General features: G+C 42.7%; 1 protein-coding gene across 4 annotated transcripts in view; it reads left to right on the top strand.

Moving 5' to 3' along the window:
• LOC101845915 (mitogen-activated protein kinase kinase kinase kinase 5) overlaps nt 1–16,206 on the top strand; it is a 58,913-nt gene that overhangs the window by 17,656 nt on the left and 25,051 nt on the right. Inside the window, exons 16-21 of one of the 4 annotated variants that reach the window (XM_005096329.3) lie at nt 2,702–2,740; nt 4,203–4,256; nt 9,880–9,922; nt 11,322–11,565; nt 11,948–12,156; nt 14,306–14,365. In XM_005096329.3, coding sequence (XP_005096386.1) covers nt 2,702–2,740; nt 4,203–4,256; nt 9,880–9,922; nt 11,322–11,565; nt 11,948–12,156; nt 14,306–14,365 — 649 coding nt within the window. The remainder of the gene's footprint in view (nt 1–2,701; nt 2,741–4,202; nt 4,257–9,879; nt 9,923–11,321; nt 11,566–11,947; nt 12,157–14,305; nt 14,366–16,206) is intronic. The other 3 variants (XM_035969220.1, XM_013081345.2, XM_013081346.2) reach the window with 3 other exon arrangements.

Genomic DNA, 16,206 nt, shown 5'->3' with positions numbered 1-16,206 from the left:
GTATGTCTGAACAAAGCACAGAATTCACTCACAGCCAAGACAACAGTCCTTATAATCGTAAAGCCTATGTCCTGTGTCTTCAGTACCTCCACAAAAATGTGACAAAATACATTGCAATACACCATTGCTGCACTGCATCATCAACTCATGAACAGCATCCTCTTAGTACTGGGTTACACTCTCTCCTTGAGAACATTGTGGAAATAAACTTTGCTGAAAGAATTCAGCTTCCTCTGTAATAAGAAAAGCGTAGGTAAAATTATGAACTCCCAGGGGTGAGTTCCATTTGGCACAATTGCTGTGTTCTGTCGTCGAGGAGTCTTTTTGGCGTCAGTGGCCTAGTGGTTAGGCTCTCGAACTCGCAACCTTAAGGTCGTGGGTTCGAATCCCGTCAGGGGCCTGACGTCGTGTCCTTGGGAAAGGCACTTTGCACTAATTTTCCTCACTTCACCCAGGTGGAAATGGGTACCCGGCTATAGACTGGGAACGATCTTGTCAGTTTGATAGTGTTTGAGCGCGTGAAATCCGCAGCTTGCACTGTTTGCTTCCGCGGAAGCTGAGAATGTTTCCGAGTGTTCTCAGAGGGTCTGCTGGGGTAATAATAGTTGTAAAGCGCATAGAGCATGCTCTTGAGTGTGGATATGCGCTATATAAATGCAATTATTATAAATTATTATTTTGTTTTCTCTCTGTCCGTCTTGCTTTGTCTCATTACTTAATGGCCATTATTGTTTCAACGTGCTTCTCTTTATTCAAACAAACAATAAATACATGTATTAAAGCCGTATTCTAAAGGAAATCTACATGCAAAGAGACATTACACAGGACTCGTAAATGACCCTATTCTGTGTGTGTAGTAAGCAAACAATCTTCACCTTGTAGTAGAAAGCACAGCTTCTGCCGCACCAGTATATTAAAAAAAACTTTTACCAACCCTGCCCTGAAATCTTTGTTGACCTTTAACTTTCCAGTTGTGTCCTTGACCTCACATCATTCGTGCTATGACTCGTGGGTTTGCTGGATCAGCTGCCTGTGTCGCTGGCTATGCACAAATCAAGGTCAAAGGGACGTCGTCACTCCCTGGTGTTTTGATTGTGTCCCCTGACTTTGACTTGGGCGTAGTTGTCTCTTGTGACAGCAAACCAACGGCCAATCGCAAATGTTTTTTTCTTTTTGCTAACAGTGGTGCCATCTCTAATTGATTACTTTCCATTTGTTGATTAAACCATCTGTATTCCATTGCTAACCATCAATATTCGGGCTCGGCAAAGCTTTGCCGTGTGTAAATTTGGTTTGTCCTTTGTTTGCTTGTTCTGTGATGCTTTTCTTGCCATTGACCCTGATGCCCAAACTAGACTGTGAAGTGGCCGTGGTGGGTTTTGAGTATGTTTAGGCTGTATTAACTTGTGACTCAGCCAGGTGGTTAAATACTGTGGTGGTGCAGCTGGGTGCAGACTCAACACGTGTTCAGAAGTTAGAGGATGTTTGTTTTAGTAAGGTTTTACAGCGCTCGCAACTGTATAAGGTCATAGGAGCGCCAAGGGGTGGATGTCAACAGAGAAGTCCAAACGGGGGAATCAGGCTTACTCTGCTCACCTCTCTAGCCTCAACAGTACAAAGTCTGCTTCGACTATCAAAGCACCCCGGAAATAGCAGGTCACAAGAGAGTGACAAACATACAAAAGAAATAGAGGAAAAATGATGACAGTAAGGATGAGGAAAGAAAAAGCAGCAGTTCCCCCAATGTTGTTCCAGAACAGTATGAGCATAACATTTGTAAATCAGCCCATTTACAATTTTACTGTGCATAAGAACAAGTAATATCCTCCCCCTTCGGAATGGCCTAAAGACATTTTCAGTCCGTAGAACTGCCCTGGTTGGGGGGGGGGGGGTGTATTCTGAAGTTAGAGGGTGAATTTTAGTAATGAGCTCAGGATGGCACAGAGGAAGCATGGGAGCTGCGGTTCTTCTAAGCGACATTTATTGTGTCAATGAGGGCATTGACGACCAGTTCCAAAGAACGCTGGTGGTTTCAGAGTAAGTGTTGTCCCTCCCAAAATACTTTCTCGTACCCCAGTGTCATAGTTGTGTGGATTTGGAAGAAGTAAATTAAATGCTCATTCTTTGGCATGGCATGTTCAGTACCTAGACAGACCTGAGAACTGAATAATATCCAAGACATGTTCGATGGGTGAGGATAATTATGAGAAGACTGGGTTGTCTACTTTCTCCCCTGGAAATGACAGTGTGAAATTCGTCATTGATTAACGGCTGTGTCTATTTGTCCTGTAGGTTACCTTACTCATAGAAGAGATTTGTAAAAGAGTTAAAGTTTCCCCCCACATTAGTAAGATGGCCTATCTTCAGTCCCTTAAACATTAGTGACTTGTGACAATGAGCCAGACAAGGTTGTGCACAACAGTCCTAGAGTGAAAGGCTCCCACGTGGAACAGTGTATGGCTTCTGGCAGGAAAAGCATTGCACAGAATGTAACCAGCACCATCATAATTTCACAAGCTGTAGACCTTTATTTATTGCTGGCTGCTTTGATCCAGAGCAGCAAACTGTAACTCTTTTTTTTCAATCAATGCACATTGGTACTATGTTGATTTGTGGACTTTTGTTGTTGGTTTTTTTTTCTTTTTTCTTCCCCTTTTTCTATTTTTCTCTTGTTCATTAATTTCCTCGGTCGTTCACTCAGGAGTTTGCTTGAATGTGTGGAGGAGGAGCTGTCCCAAAGGTAATTTGTACCCACGAGCCCTCACACCTCTCACCTCTCACTTCTCACCCCCTCCTGGCCCAACCAGTCTCATCTCTTCTCATTATCTTTTCATCGGGAATTTACTCTCTCGCTGTCTCTTGTCTCTCTTTGTCTCTCTCTCTGTCACTCTTTCTGTCTCTCTCTGTCTCTCTCCTCTCTCTCTCTCTCTCTCTCTCTCTCTCTCTCTCTCTCTCTCTCTCTCTTGATCCTCTATCCATTCCCCACCCCCCTTCCACCGTGTCATGGCTCTCTGTCTCTGTGTTCTGACTGATTCTATTATCACTACCACCGCTCCAAACTCCTGACTTGTGAATGAATGAGCACATCTTTGCATTGTTCTGAATAGCTCGTCACAAAATCCCCCCCCCCCCCCACCCCCCCATCAATGAATATCATTTTGTTGTGCCCCCTTCCTGTTTGCATTGTGGTTCTATGTTGTGTGAGTTGTTCTCTTGTTTGTACAGCATCCAGCGTGTCATCCTGTGTGTCATCCTGTGTGTCATCCAGCGTGTCATGACTCAAAGTCTGTCATATCACACAGAGTGTGTCTGAACTTTTTGTACTGTCAGGGTCTCAGCTATATTTTTTCAAGATCTAGTCGAAAACTTGAAAAAAAAAAGTTTTCGATGTTTTCCCTTATGGCCTCGTGTTTGTCACTGTCACGAGAAAAATGAGTGAGCTCTTGTTGGACTCAGCTTTACAGGGTGAGGTGAGGTGAAAGATTGGAGAGATCGCACTCATTTTTCATGCGGCAGTGATGAATTACTCTAGGGTGTGTTGTTGTTGTTTTGTTTTTTTCAACAATTCTCCACGGGAGTTGAGAAAGAGAAAGAGAGACTAGTACCTATCTCATAAACTTTTCCTCATCATAGTAGAACAGAAAGGAAATATTTTTGAGGACAGTGCACTGTTCTTGTGGAAGTAAAAATGTGCAAATGTTCTCCTGTATCAACAGGTACTCATCAATAGGTGCAGGTTTCGAGAGAGATGTGTGTCCCAACTTTGGTTCATCAAATTGTCATTTTTCATAGTTTTATGGGGACAGGTAGAGAACAAAAGTCTATCGGTTTAATGGTTAGGCTGGTGGCTAAAGACTTAAGTTCAGTTCCTTCACATGGGGAAGTTTGTTTCAGACATCTTTTTTCATCTTTTTTGGGGGGGGGGGGGGGGGGGTGTGGGGGGGGGGGGGGGTGTTGTATCCCAGATAGCTGTGGTTGGCCGTCACAGGCACAGATGAAGCTGCCCACCTCCTAATTCATCTAAACCACATCTCTGGGAGTGTAATACATTGTGTGGACCAGCAAGAAGTTGATCAGATCATGACATCATCATTCTCATTTGTTGCCAGCACATCCAGTCCCTGTGTGTGTGTTGTGGGGGTAGACTGAGGTTTAGACCACTGCCCCCCACCCCTCACTTGTTGACCAATCGTTTTTTCCAGAGGCCACAGGAGTAGTTTAATTCTAGAGGAGGATTTCACTCCACTTCATGAGAAGTAAGGCAATGTCACTGACCTCTCAGTGTTCTGTAACTCCCCCCCCCTCCCCTCCCCCCAGCCACTCCCCTCTACCTGTACTAGCTTGCATGGTCGTCTGGTCCTGTGTGTGGCTCAGTCACTCTGTGCTGCTGTGTTTCCTTCTACAGTATTTCCCTCAAAGCTCTGACCCTGGACCTTTTTCGTTTTGATTTATTTTCCTTTTTGTTCTTTATGAAATCACATTTGTTGTTTCTGAATTCAAAACTTGGCTGTTGTTTGTTTTTATTTTTGTTTTGGTTTACATAATTATATTTTTTCAGTTCAAAACTTAAAAAAAACAACCTTAAATATCAGAACAAGAAATTATTTAGATTTTAAAAAGTAAATTAAGTTTATGGAAACTCAGCTTTTTGTTGTATTAGCTTACTGCTTTATGTGCATGCTGTAAAATGTTTGCTTTATGTTCATCTCTTAAAAAACTTGGAATTTGCCTGCTGAAGTACTTCTGTGGTCATTATCTTAAGCTAACTGCAAGCCTAGTGTAAAAAAAAGCATAGTAACAAATATAGTTAGTGTGCAAAATGGACAGTTCTTTTTGTTGAGCATAGCTAAGAACAACAACACATTGGCAAGAAATCCATTGAGAAGCCTCAGAACCAATAGATATAGTCAAAGACCAAGATGGCTGTCATCTTGTTAATTTTATTCACTTTGTAGATTTATTTGTACTGATTTTTTTCTCCAAAAAATAATCTTTTAGTCAAGTGGTGGAATCAGATGGAGACTAAGTGAAGCAATAATCTATACATTTAGGAGTTTTGTTTCGTCAGCAGCTAAGATTATTACCGGTAACAGATTAAGAAATACTATACTTCTTTTTCTTTCTTGAAATTATGAATTGTCATTGTCACGTTAGAGATGAGTGGCTATAATTTTTTATACCTTGCCCTGTGAAGCAGGGTCAAACACAGAGTTCCTCACTTTTCCTGGGACAGGGACGATGTTTTGTGGAGATTTGCTGTGATTTAGGTCAACTAGGAAGTTTGGTGCCTCTGGGAGTTGGGTTTTGATTGGTTCATCCGCATGCTCAGTGTGATAGTAACACTGTCTGGTGTAGGGGAAAGTGTGTTCAGCTAAACAAGGCGCCTGGCTTCTCTGTCTGTGGTGGCCTGCTTCTTCTGTTTCAGCTGTTGTGTTTGGGATATTGTGTGTTGGGTGTTTTGTAACTTGTTGTTTGTGTCCCTAGCTGTTGTGTTTTGTCAGAAGTAGATCGGTCTTTGTATGAAATAGACGTTCTGCTGTGTCGTTATATGTGACCGTGTGAACAGAGAATGATGCAAAGTGTTGAGATGTCTTTGTGCAAGATGGATGTTCCGCTGTGACGTGTAAGTGTGGAGCAGTGAGGTGTTGAAAGTAAATGTGTTTTTGCTCCAGATTTAGATCCATGTGTCATGTACGATAATAGTTTTGTTAGGGTGGGGCAGAGAATAATACGAAGGTGGTTCTAGGACACCACTGGTAGATCCTACTCCTTTTTTCCCCCCTTTTGTTTCGGTCTGTATACCTTCATTGTGGGTGGTTGGCGGGTGCTTTGATGTGGTTTGCTTCTTCTTTCCTATCAAACATCTATCGTCCTTATCTCCCCTCCTTCTTTTTTTATGTTTGTTACTCTCTTGTAACACCTCTAATCTTCTGGCGCTCATATGACCTTATAGCAGTTGCGAGTGCTGTAAAACCTCTACTAAAACTAAAATACTTTTCTTTTCCCTGCTCTGAGAGGCTTGGTATTGATGTGCTTCTGTTTACTCAAACCAAACGACGAGAGAAAGATCGCCAAGACCAGCCAGTAGCTGTTGTAGGTGTGCTGTTGCTGTGTTGCTGACTGCACTCTGGAATACACCCCAACCCTCCTTGTTCTTTAGCTCAGCTGTGGTTGGGGAAGTTTTTGGATTTTCTACAGCCTCCTGTCTGTTGCCCAAGACCAATCATGACTGTCTTATTAAATATATAAGTATAGACTCATCTCTCTCAGTCTATTACTTTTGTGATTAGTCGTAGTTTTCTCAATCCCCTCCCCCCTATTTTGTTGTTATTCTGTTATTGACAAGTGTAGATATATATTCTAAGTAGTATTAGGTTAGAATATTTTGAGCGTTGATTTTTTGTTTTTTTGCACAAGAAATATCCTTATCACACCAGTCCTGTGAAATAGTAAGACCTCCCCTTCACCTTCCTTAATTCCAAATATATTGCTTTAAGAACATCTGTCTGGATACAAAAGGTCATACATTGAGTATGATTTTCTCAGAAGAGATTCAAATTACACACTTTTCCTGGTAATGTCTCATTATATTACTCAACTTGATGGTGAAGAACGCTGTGTTGTTATCAGAAAAGCAGCAAGCGGAAAAATCAATTGCAATGTGGGTTAGTGAAAGCACTGTGGACTACCTATGATTTTGATCCTGTGCAAAAGCCTGGAAGATGAAGGTATTTCACCTATGGGTTGGACTAGGATGGAGAAAGTGAACATGTGCACCTCATTCAGTTATAGTTAATGAATTTTAATTATTTATCTATTTTACTACGTTAATGGTTTGTGTGCCAGCCTCGTAAATGGTTTAAGTGGTGTCAGTGGAGGCACAAAACATTTACAATCATTTGTTTGAGGACATAAGTTACTTTAGATCAAGGCATAACATTTGTTCAAGATCCTAATTAAAATGCCTACCAGCCTGCATGAAGGCATCTTATCTGAGCTCTGTGGCTAATTTCTCTCTCTGATGTGTATTTAGCATCTGTTCTTATCAGACATAGGCCCCCTCTGTTTGTTTTGCTAGCGTTAATGACCAAACTGTGAACTAGTATCTGTGATGTTTTTGGGGAGAGTGTCATGGACCTCGGGCAGCAGTGGTAATCTGCCCCCCACCCCTTCCCCCTACTCCATCCCCCCTTTTCCCTTGTGGTCAATGTTGGTCCAGAGTCAGGAGAATTCATTTTTCTGTGTTGCCGGGTCTGTGCTTGTCTTGTATATAGCTTACTGAATTTAACTTCTCACATTCCCCAATGATTTTCATTTTTAAAAATTTGTAAATTATATATATATTTTTTTTTGTTGTTGCGAAAGAGCACTTACTTTTATTGCAATTTTATAAATGTGAATGTCTATCAAAAGAAATGTTAAAATTGTGATTTTAAAAAAAATTCGGTCTCAGTATGGTGCCTTTGTATTTTAAAGTTAAAACCGTAAGATAAAAACCTGGTTCCATTATGTCAAAAGTCCTTGATATTCATGTGCACATAGAAAATATCCTTTTTTCAGCAAATTGGTTAAAAAATATTTTTTAAAACTTGTAAGAAAACTGTGATCTGGTATGTGTGAGGTTTGAGGGAAGAGTGGGATGAAAGTTGATGAAAGTTGAGCGGCTGTGTCAGTCTGCCCTCACAAACGCTGCCACCTCCCCGAACCGCCACCTGTGGTCTAGCTTTGTTCAGAGACAGGACAGTACATTTCTCCATGTTCCTGGATACGTGCCCCTCTAGTGTATAGGCTACTAGATTTGCGTAAACTGAGCCTTTTTGCTCTCGCTCAATCTGATGATTTTTATATTTTCAAACTTGAATGCGAAAGAAAATACATTGTCAGAACAATTGTATAAAAATGTATGTACCGTCGAAAGAATCTTTTATGTAAAGATAAAAACTTTGTTTGGTTTCACTCAGATATTGTGTATTTTGCTGTTTGCATTGCAAGATAAGGATAACATTCCTATTGCTCAGGACTTTTTGATATTCATTCGGTGTACCTGATGGGAAATATCCGTCTGAGGTGAACTGGCCGAAAATTGTTATTCAAAAGTTCCGGACTTATACATTTAGAAAAGTCACTCCGACGACCTGTGGCTTCCAGGTACCAGAGACATCTGAGAGTGGTCATGTTTTGAAGGGTTAAAGTCTCCAAGGGTTAATTTTATTATTGTCAATATCTGCTTTACCATTTCCAAGACTCCAACTCTGGTCTTTGCATGAGGCTTTATCAATTGTCCTCTGCTTGTGGTAAATGACACTGACTTTTTGTACCCTCTCAGCTTTGTTCTTTTTCATTTTGGTGTAGTACATTGTACTGTGATGGAGAAAGGCAGTAGTTTCAAGAGTTTAAAAGACAGCTGCTTGTCTTGCTGTAGTTTTAGAAGCTAATAAAATGAAAAATATATGGTTGAACACTGAAATTCACACATTTATAGAATTATAAGTTCTATTTTCTCCTTGAGGAAGGATCATAGAAATTTTGTGTGTAATAGTGTGTATTTGGTCCCTGAACACACTCTGCTGTGGGAGTCAGTTGAAAGTTTTGTCCTTTGTGTGTCAGCGCAGCATGTCTTGCATTGTAAAAGATTTGCCATGAAAAAACTACTTCCAGCAAGTTTTCACTGTAGGAGTAGAATGTAGCTAGGCCACTGATCCAGGGCAAGGGAACCTGTCCGGTCTCTGAACTGACCATGCGGGTGGTTGACGGGTGTTCTGGTGTGGTTTGCTCTTTTTTTTCCTATCAAACATTTATCGTCTTTATCTCTCCTCCTTTTTTGTGTTTGTTACTCTCTTGTAACACTTCTAATCTTATATGACCTTATTGTGTTGTAAGTGCAGTTAAACTCTTTTTAAAATTATAACTGAACTAACCATGCAGTGATTGTAAGTGAGTCAAACTCACGTCACACTATATATGCACTATGTACCGTGTCTCTGTTGTGTCTGAGACGGTGGGAGGTTGGAGGGCATCACCGGTACGTCTTAATTCTTTACTTTCCCTCTGTTGTCTCCGTCTGCCTGTCTCATGTATTCCCAGCTCTCTGAGGGACTATTGTTGTGTGGATGTGCTTCTTTTTACCGAAAGTGCAGTAGTCTTGAGAGTGCTAGCAGACCACAGTAGTTCTGGCCCTTCATGCCACACAGTACAGATGCTCGCTGTTCCCCTGCGTGGGTACTTGGAGGGAGCCACTGGTAGTTGGTCCTACTTCTCTGCTTACCCTGCGTTGCTTCTGTCTTAGTTATCAGTGGGTGGTTGGCGGGTGCTCTGGTGTGGTTTGCTCCTTCTTTCCTATCAAACATCTATCGTCCTTATCTCCCTCTCCTTCTTTTTTATGTTTGTTACTCTCTTGTAACACCTCTAACCTTCTGGCGCTCATATGACCTTATGCAGTTGCGAGCGCTGTAAAATCTCTACTAAAAAACCCCCCCCCCAAAAAAAATCTTAGTTATCAGGTCTGCGCTGGGTTTATAGTCTAGATTGTAAAGCGCATAGAGCTTGCTGTTGAGCGGGAATTGCGCTATACAAATGCTATCTATTATCTATTATTATTCTTTTTAGTAAGTTTTATGGCACTTGAAGCACAATTAGGTCGTATTAGTAGGTGTTACTGGAGAATAACATACAGAGCAAAGAAGGGGGGAGAGATGGGGAGGATAGATGATTGATAGGAAAGAAAGAGCAAACCATTACAGTGCACCCACCAACTACCTGTCTGTCTGTTTTGCTTGTCCCCCTGCACTAAATGACCTCTATTGTGTCGATGTGCTTCTCTTTCCTCGCACAAGCTCCAAACAGCTACACTGCTAACAGTTTCTCTAAATGCCTCCTCAGACCCACCTTACAGCTCAACTCCCCACCAGTTCCGCCACCAAAGGTAAGTCGCCAGTCACATTTGTCCCTCTTCTCTCTTACAAGGGCTTACACCGGCCAGACAGACAGACAGACAGACTGAGAGAGAAAGAGAGACTTATGTGTATGTGAGAGATAGAGAGAGAGAGAGAGAGAGAGAGAGATTAAAGAGGCACTCAGCTGTTGCACACAGATGACCTGAGTTTGATTCCCAGGTGCGAAGAATTTTTGTAGAATATCTTGGTCTTTCTATCAGGACGTTGTATCCCTCTCTGTATCCCTCTCTGCCCGACTGGCCCTGACAGGCAGGGTCGAAGCCCACCTCCTTGATGATCTAATAAATTTGTTCGAAAGAGATGTAAAACATGTAAACTTTAAAAAAAAGCCCCCAAATGGAATGGCGTACTTCTGCTCTTTCCTTCCATTGTTCCTGTCTGTCTGTCTTGCTTTTGCTCTTTTTTTCTATGACAGTTACTATATTGATGTTCTTCTATATACCCAAAAATCCCCCACAGAGCTTGTGTGAAATCAGAGAATAGAGAGTACATAATTCTTTCAATGGGAACTTTGGATGTGGAATTTACTCACCCAGACTCACCTGTACAGGTTGCTGCCATACTGTTGTCCTGTGTTGGAGCCAGGGCCTGCCGTTCCACGAGTTTTATGTTCAAGAACCTCTGGCGTTGACCAGATGACAAAGACATGTTACTTGAGGGAGGCATTGTGCTGCCAAGAGCAAAATGCTCGCAGCTAAAGGGATTTGAAAACAACAACAACAACATGTTCAAGAACACTGTCCTGTGGCCAACCGTCTACGGCTTGTTGTTAAGTCACATTTGTTGACGTTTTCATAGAAGCTTAGTATAGCTGTTTATACATCTGTTGAATTATGCAATGGTTTTGTGTTCTCAGACTTGTGTTCTTATGTTTTTCTTTCTCTGTCTTTCTTGCTCTTCTCTCCCTCTTCCTCTCTGTTTGTGTGTGTGTGTGTGCTTGTCTCTCTCTCTCTCTCTCTCTCTCTCTCTCTCTCTCTCTTTCTCTTCTCTTCTCTCTCTCTCTCTCTCTCTCTCTCTCTCTCTCTCTCTCTCTCTCTCTCTTTCTATCTCTCTCTGTTTGTCCTTCTCTCTGTTTGTCTCTCTCTCTCTCTCTCTCTCTCTCTCTCTCTCTCTCTCTCTCTCTCTCTCTCTCTCTCTCTCTCTCTCATTCTCTTTTTGTCTTTCTCTCTCTCACACTTACATACACAAACACACACACACACATACATACACACACGCACACGCACACACACACACACACTGTTAGAGTGCACAGTTAGCTCAGTGGGTGTCATGTTGGGCTGTGGTGGGAATAGTCCAGGTTCGAATCCCCGTTGGAGTTTATTGCTCCCACACAATGACCCAGTCTCCCCCTGCTCTCTCTCACAGCCTCCCCGGTCACTGGAGCCAGCCTTGGCACGAGAGATTCGGAAACGACTCAGCAGCGGTGACAAGTCAGACGAGGCTGGACATGACCTTGAGGAAGGTGAAGGTCAGGGGGACAGCGGTCAGGAGATGGACGGGGAGTTTGTGATAGACGACCTTGAGTCACTGATTGACCGAATGGTGACCTTGACCCCTCAGGCCTCGCAGCAGGGGTTGGGGGGATTGTCGGCACATACACAGGCTGCGGGTGAGTGGTTTACTGAGTGTTGTGTGTGGGGGGAGGGGAGAGTGTGTGCGTGAATGTGTGTGTGTGTGTGTGTGTATGTGAGAGAGAGATAGAGAGGGAGAGAAAGAGAAACAGGGATTCTGAATGTTTGTGTGTGTGTGTGAGAGAGAGATAGAGAGAAAGAGAAACAGTGATTCCGTATGTTTGTGTGTGTGTGTGTGTTTGTGAGAGAGAGAGAGAGGGGGGTGGAGGGGGGGGGGGACAGAGAAACTGTATGTGTATGAGAGACAGACAGACAGACAGACTGAGAGAGAAAGAGAGACTTATGTGTATGTGAGAGAGAGAGAGATTGAAGACATTTTTCTATGTCTCCTACACTTTTTTTCTCCCACTTGTTTCACAGAGGAAGAAGAAGAAGAGGAAGACAGTGGTGAGGAGAAGTTTGTTCCCCCATCCCTCCCCCCCAAGCGCCGACCGCCCCCGCCCCCTTCGTCCAACGGGGAGCTCGTCCACTCCCAGAACGGAGACTCCCCTGAGGGGCTGGGGGGAGAGGGGGGGAGTACGGTACCACCAGCCATTCCACCGCGCCGGAAAGTGAAGAAAGAGGAATCTGTGAGTTGTTCTTGGTGTCTGTGTGTTCGTCTGTTTGTTACTCACTCTTGCACCCCCACCTGGACAGTGCTACTGAATGAAGTTGTCTTTTGGCAATTCCCAAAGGGGGGATATTAACATTATCTTATGCACAGTAGAATTGTAAATGGTCTGATTTATCAATGTAATGCTCATACTGTGCCGGATCAACATAAGGGGAACTGTTGCTTTTTCTTTCTTCATCCTTACTATCGTCATTTTTCCTCTACTTCTTTTGTATGTTTGTCACTCTCTTGTGAACTACTATTTCCGGGGTGCCTTGATAGCTGAAGCAGATTCTGTGCTGTTGAGGCGAGAGAGGTGAGCAGAGTAAGCCTGATTCCCCGGTCTGAAACAAAAGTCTCTCCTGATGTGTCTCTCTGTCTGTCTAGGAGTCAGTCATGATATATCTGTCTGTCTGTAAGATGCTCATAGTGTCTGTTTATCTGTCTGTAAGCCACCCTTGATGTTGGTCTGGTTTTATCTGCTCGTGAGTTTTTCATCATGTCATTCTATTTATGTGGGTGGTTGGCGGGTGCTCTGGTGTGGCTTGTTCCTTCTTTCCTATCAAACTACTGTCTTTCCTATCTCTTTCCTATCAAACAACTATCGTCGTGGGTGGTTGGCAGGTGCTCTGGTGTGGTTTGCTGCTTCTTCTTTCCTGTCAAACATCTATCGTCCTTATCTCTCCTTCTTCTTTTTTATGTTTGTTACTCTCTTGTAACAGCTGTAATCTTCTGGCGCTCATATGACCTTATGCAGTTGCGAGCGCCGTAAAACCGTCTAAAACTTTCCTGTCAAACCTCTGCCGTCCCTATCTTTCAGCGTTGTTTTCTTTGAATTTTACTGTGTAGTAACACGTCTAATTTTCAGCACTTATCTGACCTAATTGTGTGGCAAGTGCCGTAAAACTCTTGCTAAAAATAATTCCTGCCAATCATTCTTGACATCTGCCTACCTGAAGGTCAGTGGTGACATCGATCTATTTGCCATCTATCTGTTTGTGAGTCGGTAATTACTTTGTGTGGGTGGTTGGCGGGTGCTCTGGTGTGGTTTGCTCCTTCTTTCCTATCAAACATTTATCGTCCTGATCTCTCCTCCTTCTTTTATGTGTTTGTTACTCTCTTGTAACACATCTAATCTTCGGCACTTATATGACCGTATTGTGTTGCAAGTGCCGTTAAACTCTTACAAAAACTAAACTAAAACTCATTACTTTGTTTTTTTAGTCTGTTTGTGTCTTTAAATACTTTTTCACATCAGTGGAAAGTTTTCCAGAATCTGTAATCACTCGTACTGACCAGTGTTTTTAACAAATCAGTTTTCGTTCTTTCGGATTGGTCAGAGATAATATGGTGGGTGATTGGAGGGTGCCTCTGGTTGGTCTTACCTCTTTTCTTTCCCTCTTGCTTCTGTCTGCCTGTCTTCCTTTTTCCCAGCACTAAATGACTGTTCTTGTGTTGATGTGCTTTTTTTTCTAACTCAGATAAATCTGCCTACTGGTAAGTCACTATGGCATCTATCTGTCAATCATCTCTTTGTCTTTCTATGAGTCTACCTGTCTGTAAGTTTGTCTATCTGTCTGTCTGTATGTGTGTCTGTCACCTGTAAGATACATCTTTATTGTCCAGATCCTGGCACCTTGGTTTGGTGTTTCACCATATACACACACACGCACGCATGCACACATACACACACACACACTACCCCAAACATGCACATACACGCATACACGCACATGTGCACACCCATATAATTATACACATTCTTCCCTCACACATCCTGTCCACCACACACATCTGTGCACATAACTATAATAAAACAATAGTATGCTTGCACTCACAAACAGGCTTATTGGGTGGTTGACGGGTGCTCTGATGTGGTTTGCTCCTTCTTTCCTATCAAACATCTGTCGTCCTTATCTCCCCTTCTTCTTTTTTATGTTTCTTACTCTCTTGTAACACCTCTAATCCTCTGGCGCTCATATGACCTCATGCAGTTGCGAGCGCCGTAAAACCTCTACTATAACTAACTAACTAAACAGGCTTACAGTCACATGCATAAAATATAAATGAGCAGTAATTCTAAACATTGTGAGGATGTTAATCTGTTACCTTTGATTACGTTGCAGGCCCAGTCTAGTCAACAACGCCCCGTCAGCAATGGTCTTCCACCCACGCCTCAGGTTCATGTAAGTTTTTTCACCATCAATCAGTCTTTGTCTTGTAGGGCAATGAATCAGTTACCTGGAACAATGGGGAGGTGTAGCTGTGGGTGCCCTGTTGTGTTGCTCTATCTTCTTTAGTACAGAGTTTTTGTTGATCAAACCTGACTGATGAGTGTGCTGTAGGATAGAACGCCCAAATGTGCCTTATTTTCTATTTTTCGGTTTTCTTTCTCTCCTTCTCTCTTTTGATTTTCTGTCTCTCCTTCTCTCTTTTTCTTTGCTTTCTCTTTCTCTCTCTCTCTCTCTCTCTCTCTCTCTCTCTCTCTCTCTCTCTCTCTCTCTCTCTCTCTCTCTCTCTCTCTTTCTCTCTCTTTCCCTCCCAACCACACACTATGGGTCAAGTCAATTAACTTTATATGTAACAGAGTTCGGGGGGGGGGGGGATAAGGCTGAGGGGGTCGGACTTCGACATAACTATTTTTGCTGACAAATTGCAAGTCTGAGAGTGGCTAGAAGATGCTGCTGGTAGGTTCTACTTCTATGCTGTCCCGCGATTGCTTCTGTCTGTCATGCTTTCTTCTTCCCTGGCACTGAATAACTGTTTTTGTGCCAGTTTTCTTCTCTTTTCTTGTTGGTCGTTGGAAAACACACCAAGCTGCTCCTATTTTCTCTTTCTTTTCCTCTTTTGTTCTGCGGATGGTAGGAGGGCGGTATGTGGATGGTTTGCAGGTGCTCTGGTGTGGTTTGCTCTTTCTTTCCTATAAAAAACTATATCATCTTTCTCTCTCCTCCTCCTTTTTTGTGTTTGTTACTCTCTTGTAACACCTCTAATCTTATGACCTTATTGTGTTGCAAGTTCCATAAAACTTTTACTAAAACAGGAGGGCGGTACTCGTAGGTCCTACTTCTTAACTGTGGCGTCAGTTGCCTTAGTGGTTAGGCTCTCGGACTCGCAACCGTAAGGTCTTGGGTTCGAATCCCGTCAGGGGCCCGACGTTGTGTCCTTGGGAAAGGCACTTTACACGAATTTTCCTCACTTCACCCAGATGGGAATGGGTACCCGGCTATACACAGCGAAAGATCTTGTCAGTTTGTTAGTGTTTGAGCGCTTAATCGGCTGCTTGCACTGTATGCTTCCCGGGAAGCTGAGAATGTTTCGGAGTATTCTATGGTCTGCTGGGGTAATAATATAGTGTAAAGCGCATAGAGCCTGCTGCTGAGCGGGGATATGCGCTATACGAATGCTATCTATTATTATAACTTCCCTCTGTTGTTTCTGTGTAACTGTCTTAGTTTTTCCCAGCTCTGTGGGTGGTTGGCGGGTGCTCTGGTGTGGTTTGCTCCTTCTTCCCTATCAAACATCTCTCGTCCTTATCTCCCCCCTCCTTCTTTTTTATGTTTGTTACTCTCTTGTAACACCTCTAATCTTCTGGCGCTCATATGACCTTATGCAGTTGCGAGCGCCGTAAAATCTCTACTAAAACTAAACTAAACTTCCCAGCTCTAAATGAGCATCGTTGTGTCGATCTGCTTCTATTTACTCAAACAAACAAATAAATCTGTTGTTTCTCTCTGTCTGTCTTGCTTTTCCTTCTCTTTACTCAAACAAACAAATAAATCTGTTGTTTCTCTCTGTCTGTCTTGCTTTTTCCCAGAACTGAATGACCATTGTTGTGTTGATGTATTTCTCTTATCAAACCAATTCTCACACAAAGCAAATGGATGAATTGCAGATGCTCTGGTGTGGTTTGCTCCTTTCCCATGAAACATCTTTCATCCTTCTCTTTCCTCCTTTTGGCGCTCATATGACCTTATGCAGTAGCGAGCGCCGTAAAACCCTCTACTATTAAAAAAAACAAAACGAT

Source organism: Aplysia californica, unplaced genomic scaffold (assembly GCF_000002075.1).
Source record: "Aplysia californica isolate F4 #8 unplaced genomic scaffold, AplCal3.0 scaffold00126, whole genome shotgun sequence".
Classification (NCBI taxonomy): domain Eukaryota; kingdom Metazoa; phylum Mollusca; class Gastropoda; order Aplysiida; family Aplysiidae; genus Aplysia; species Aplysia californica.
Note: the sequence above shows the minus strand (reverse complement) of the source record. Positions and strands in the feature narration are given on the sequence as shown.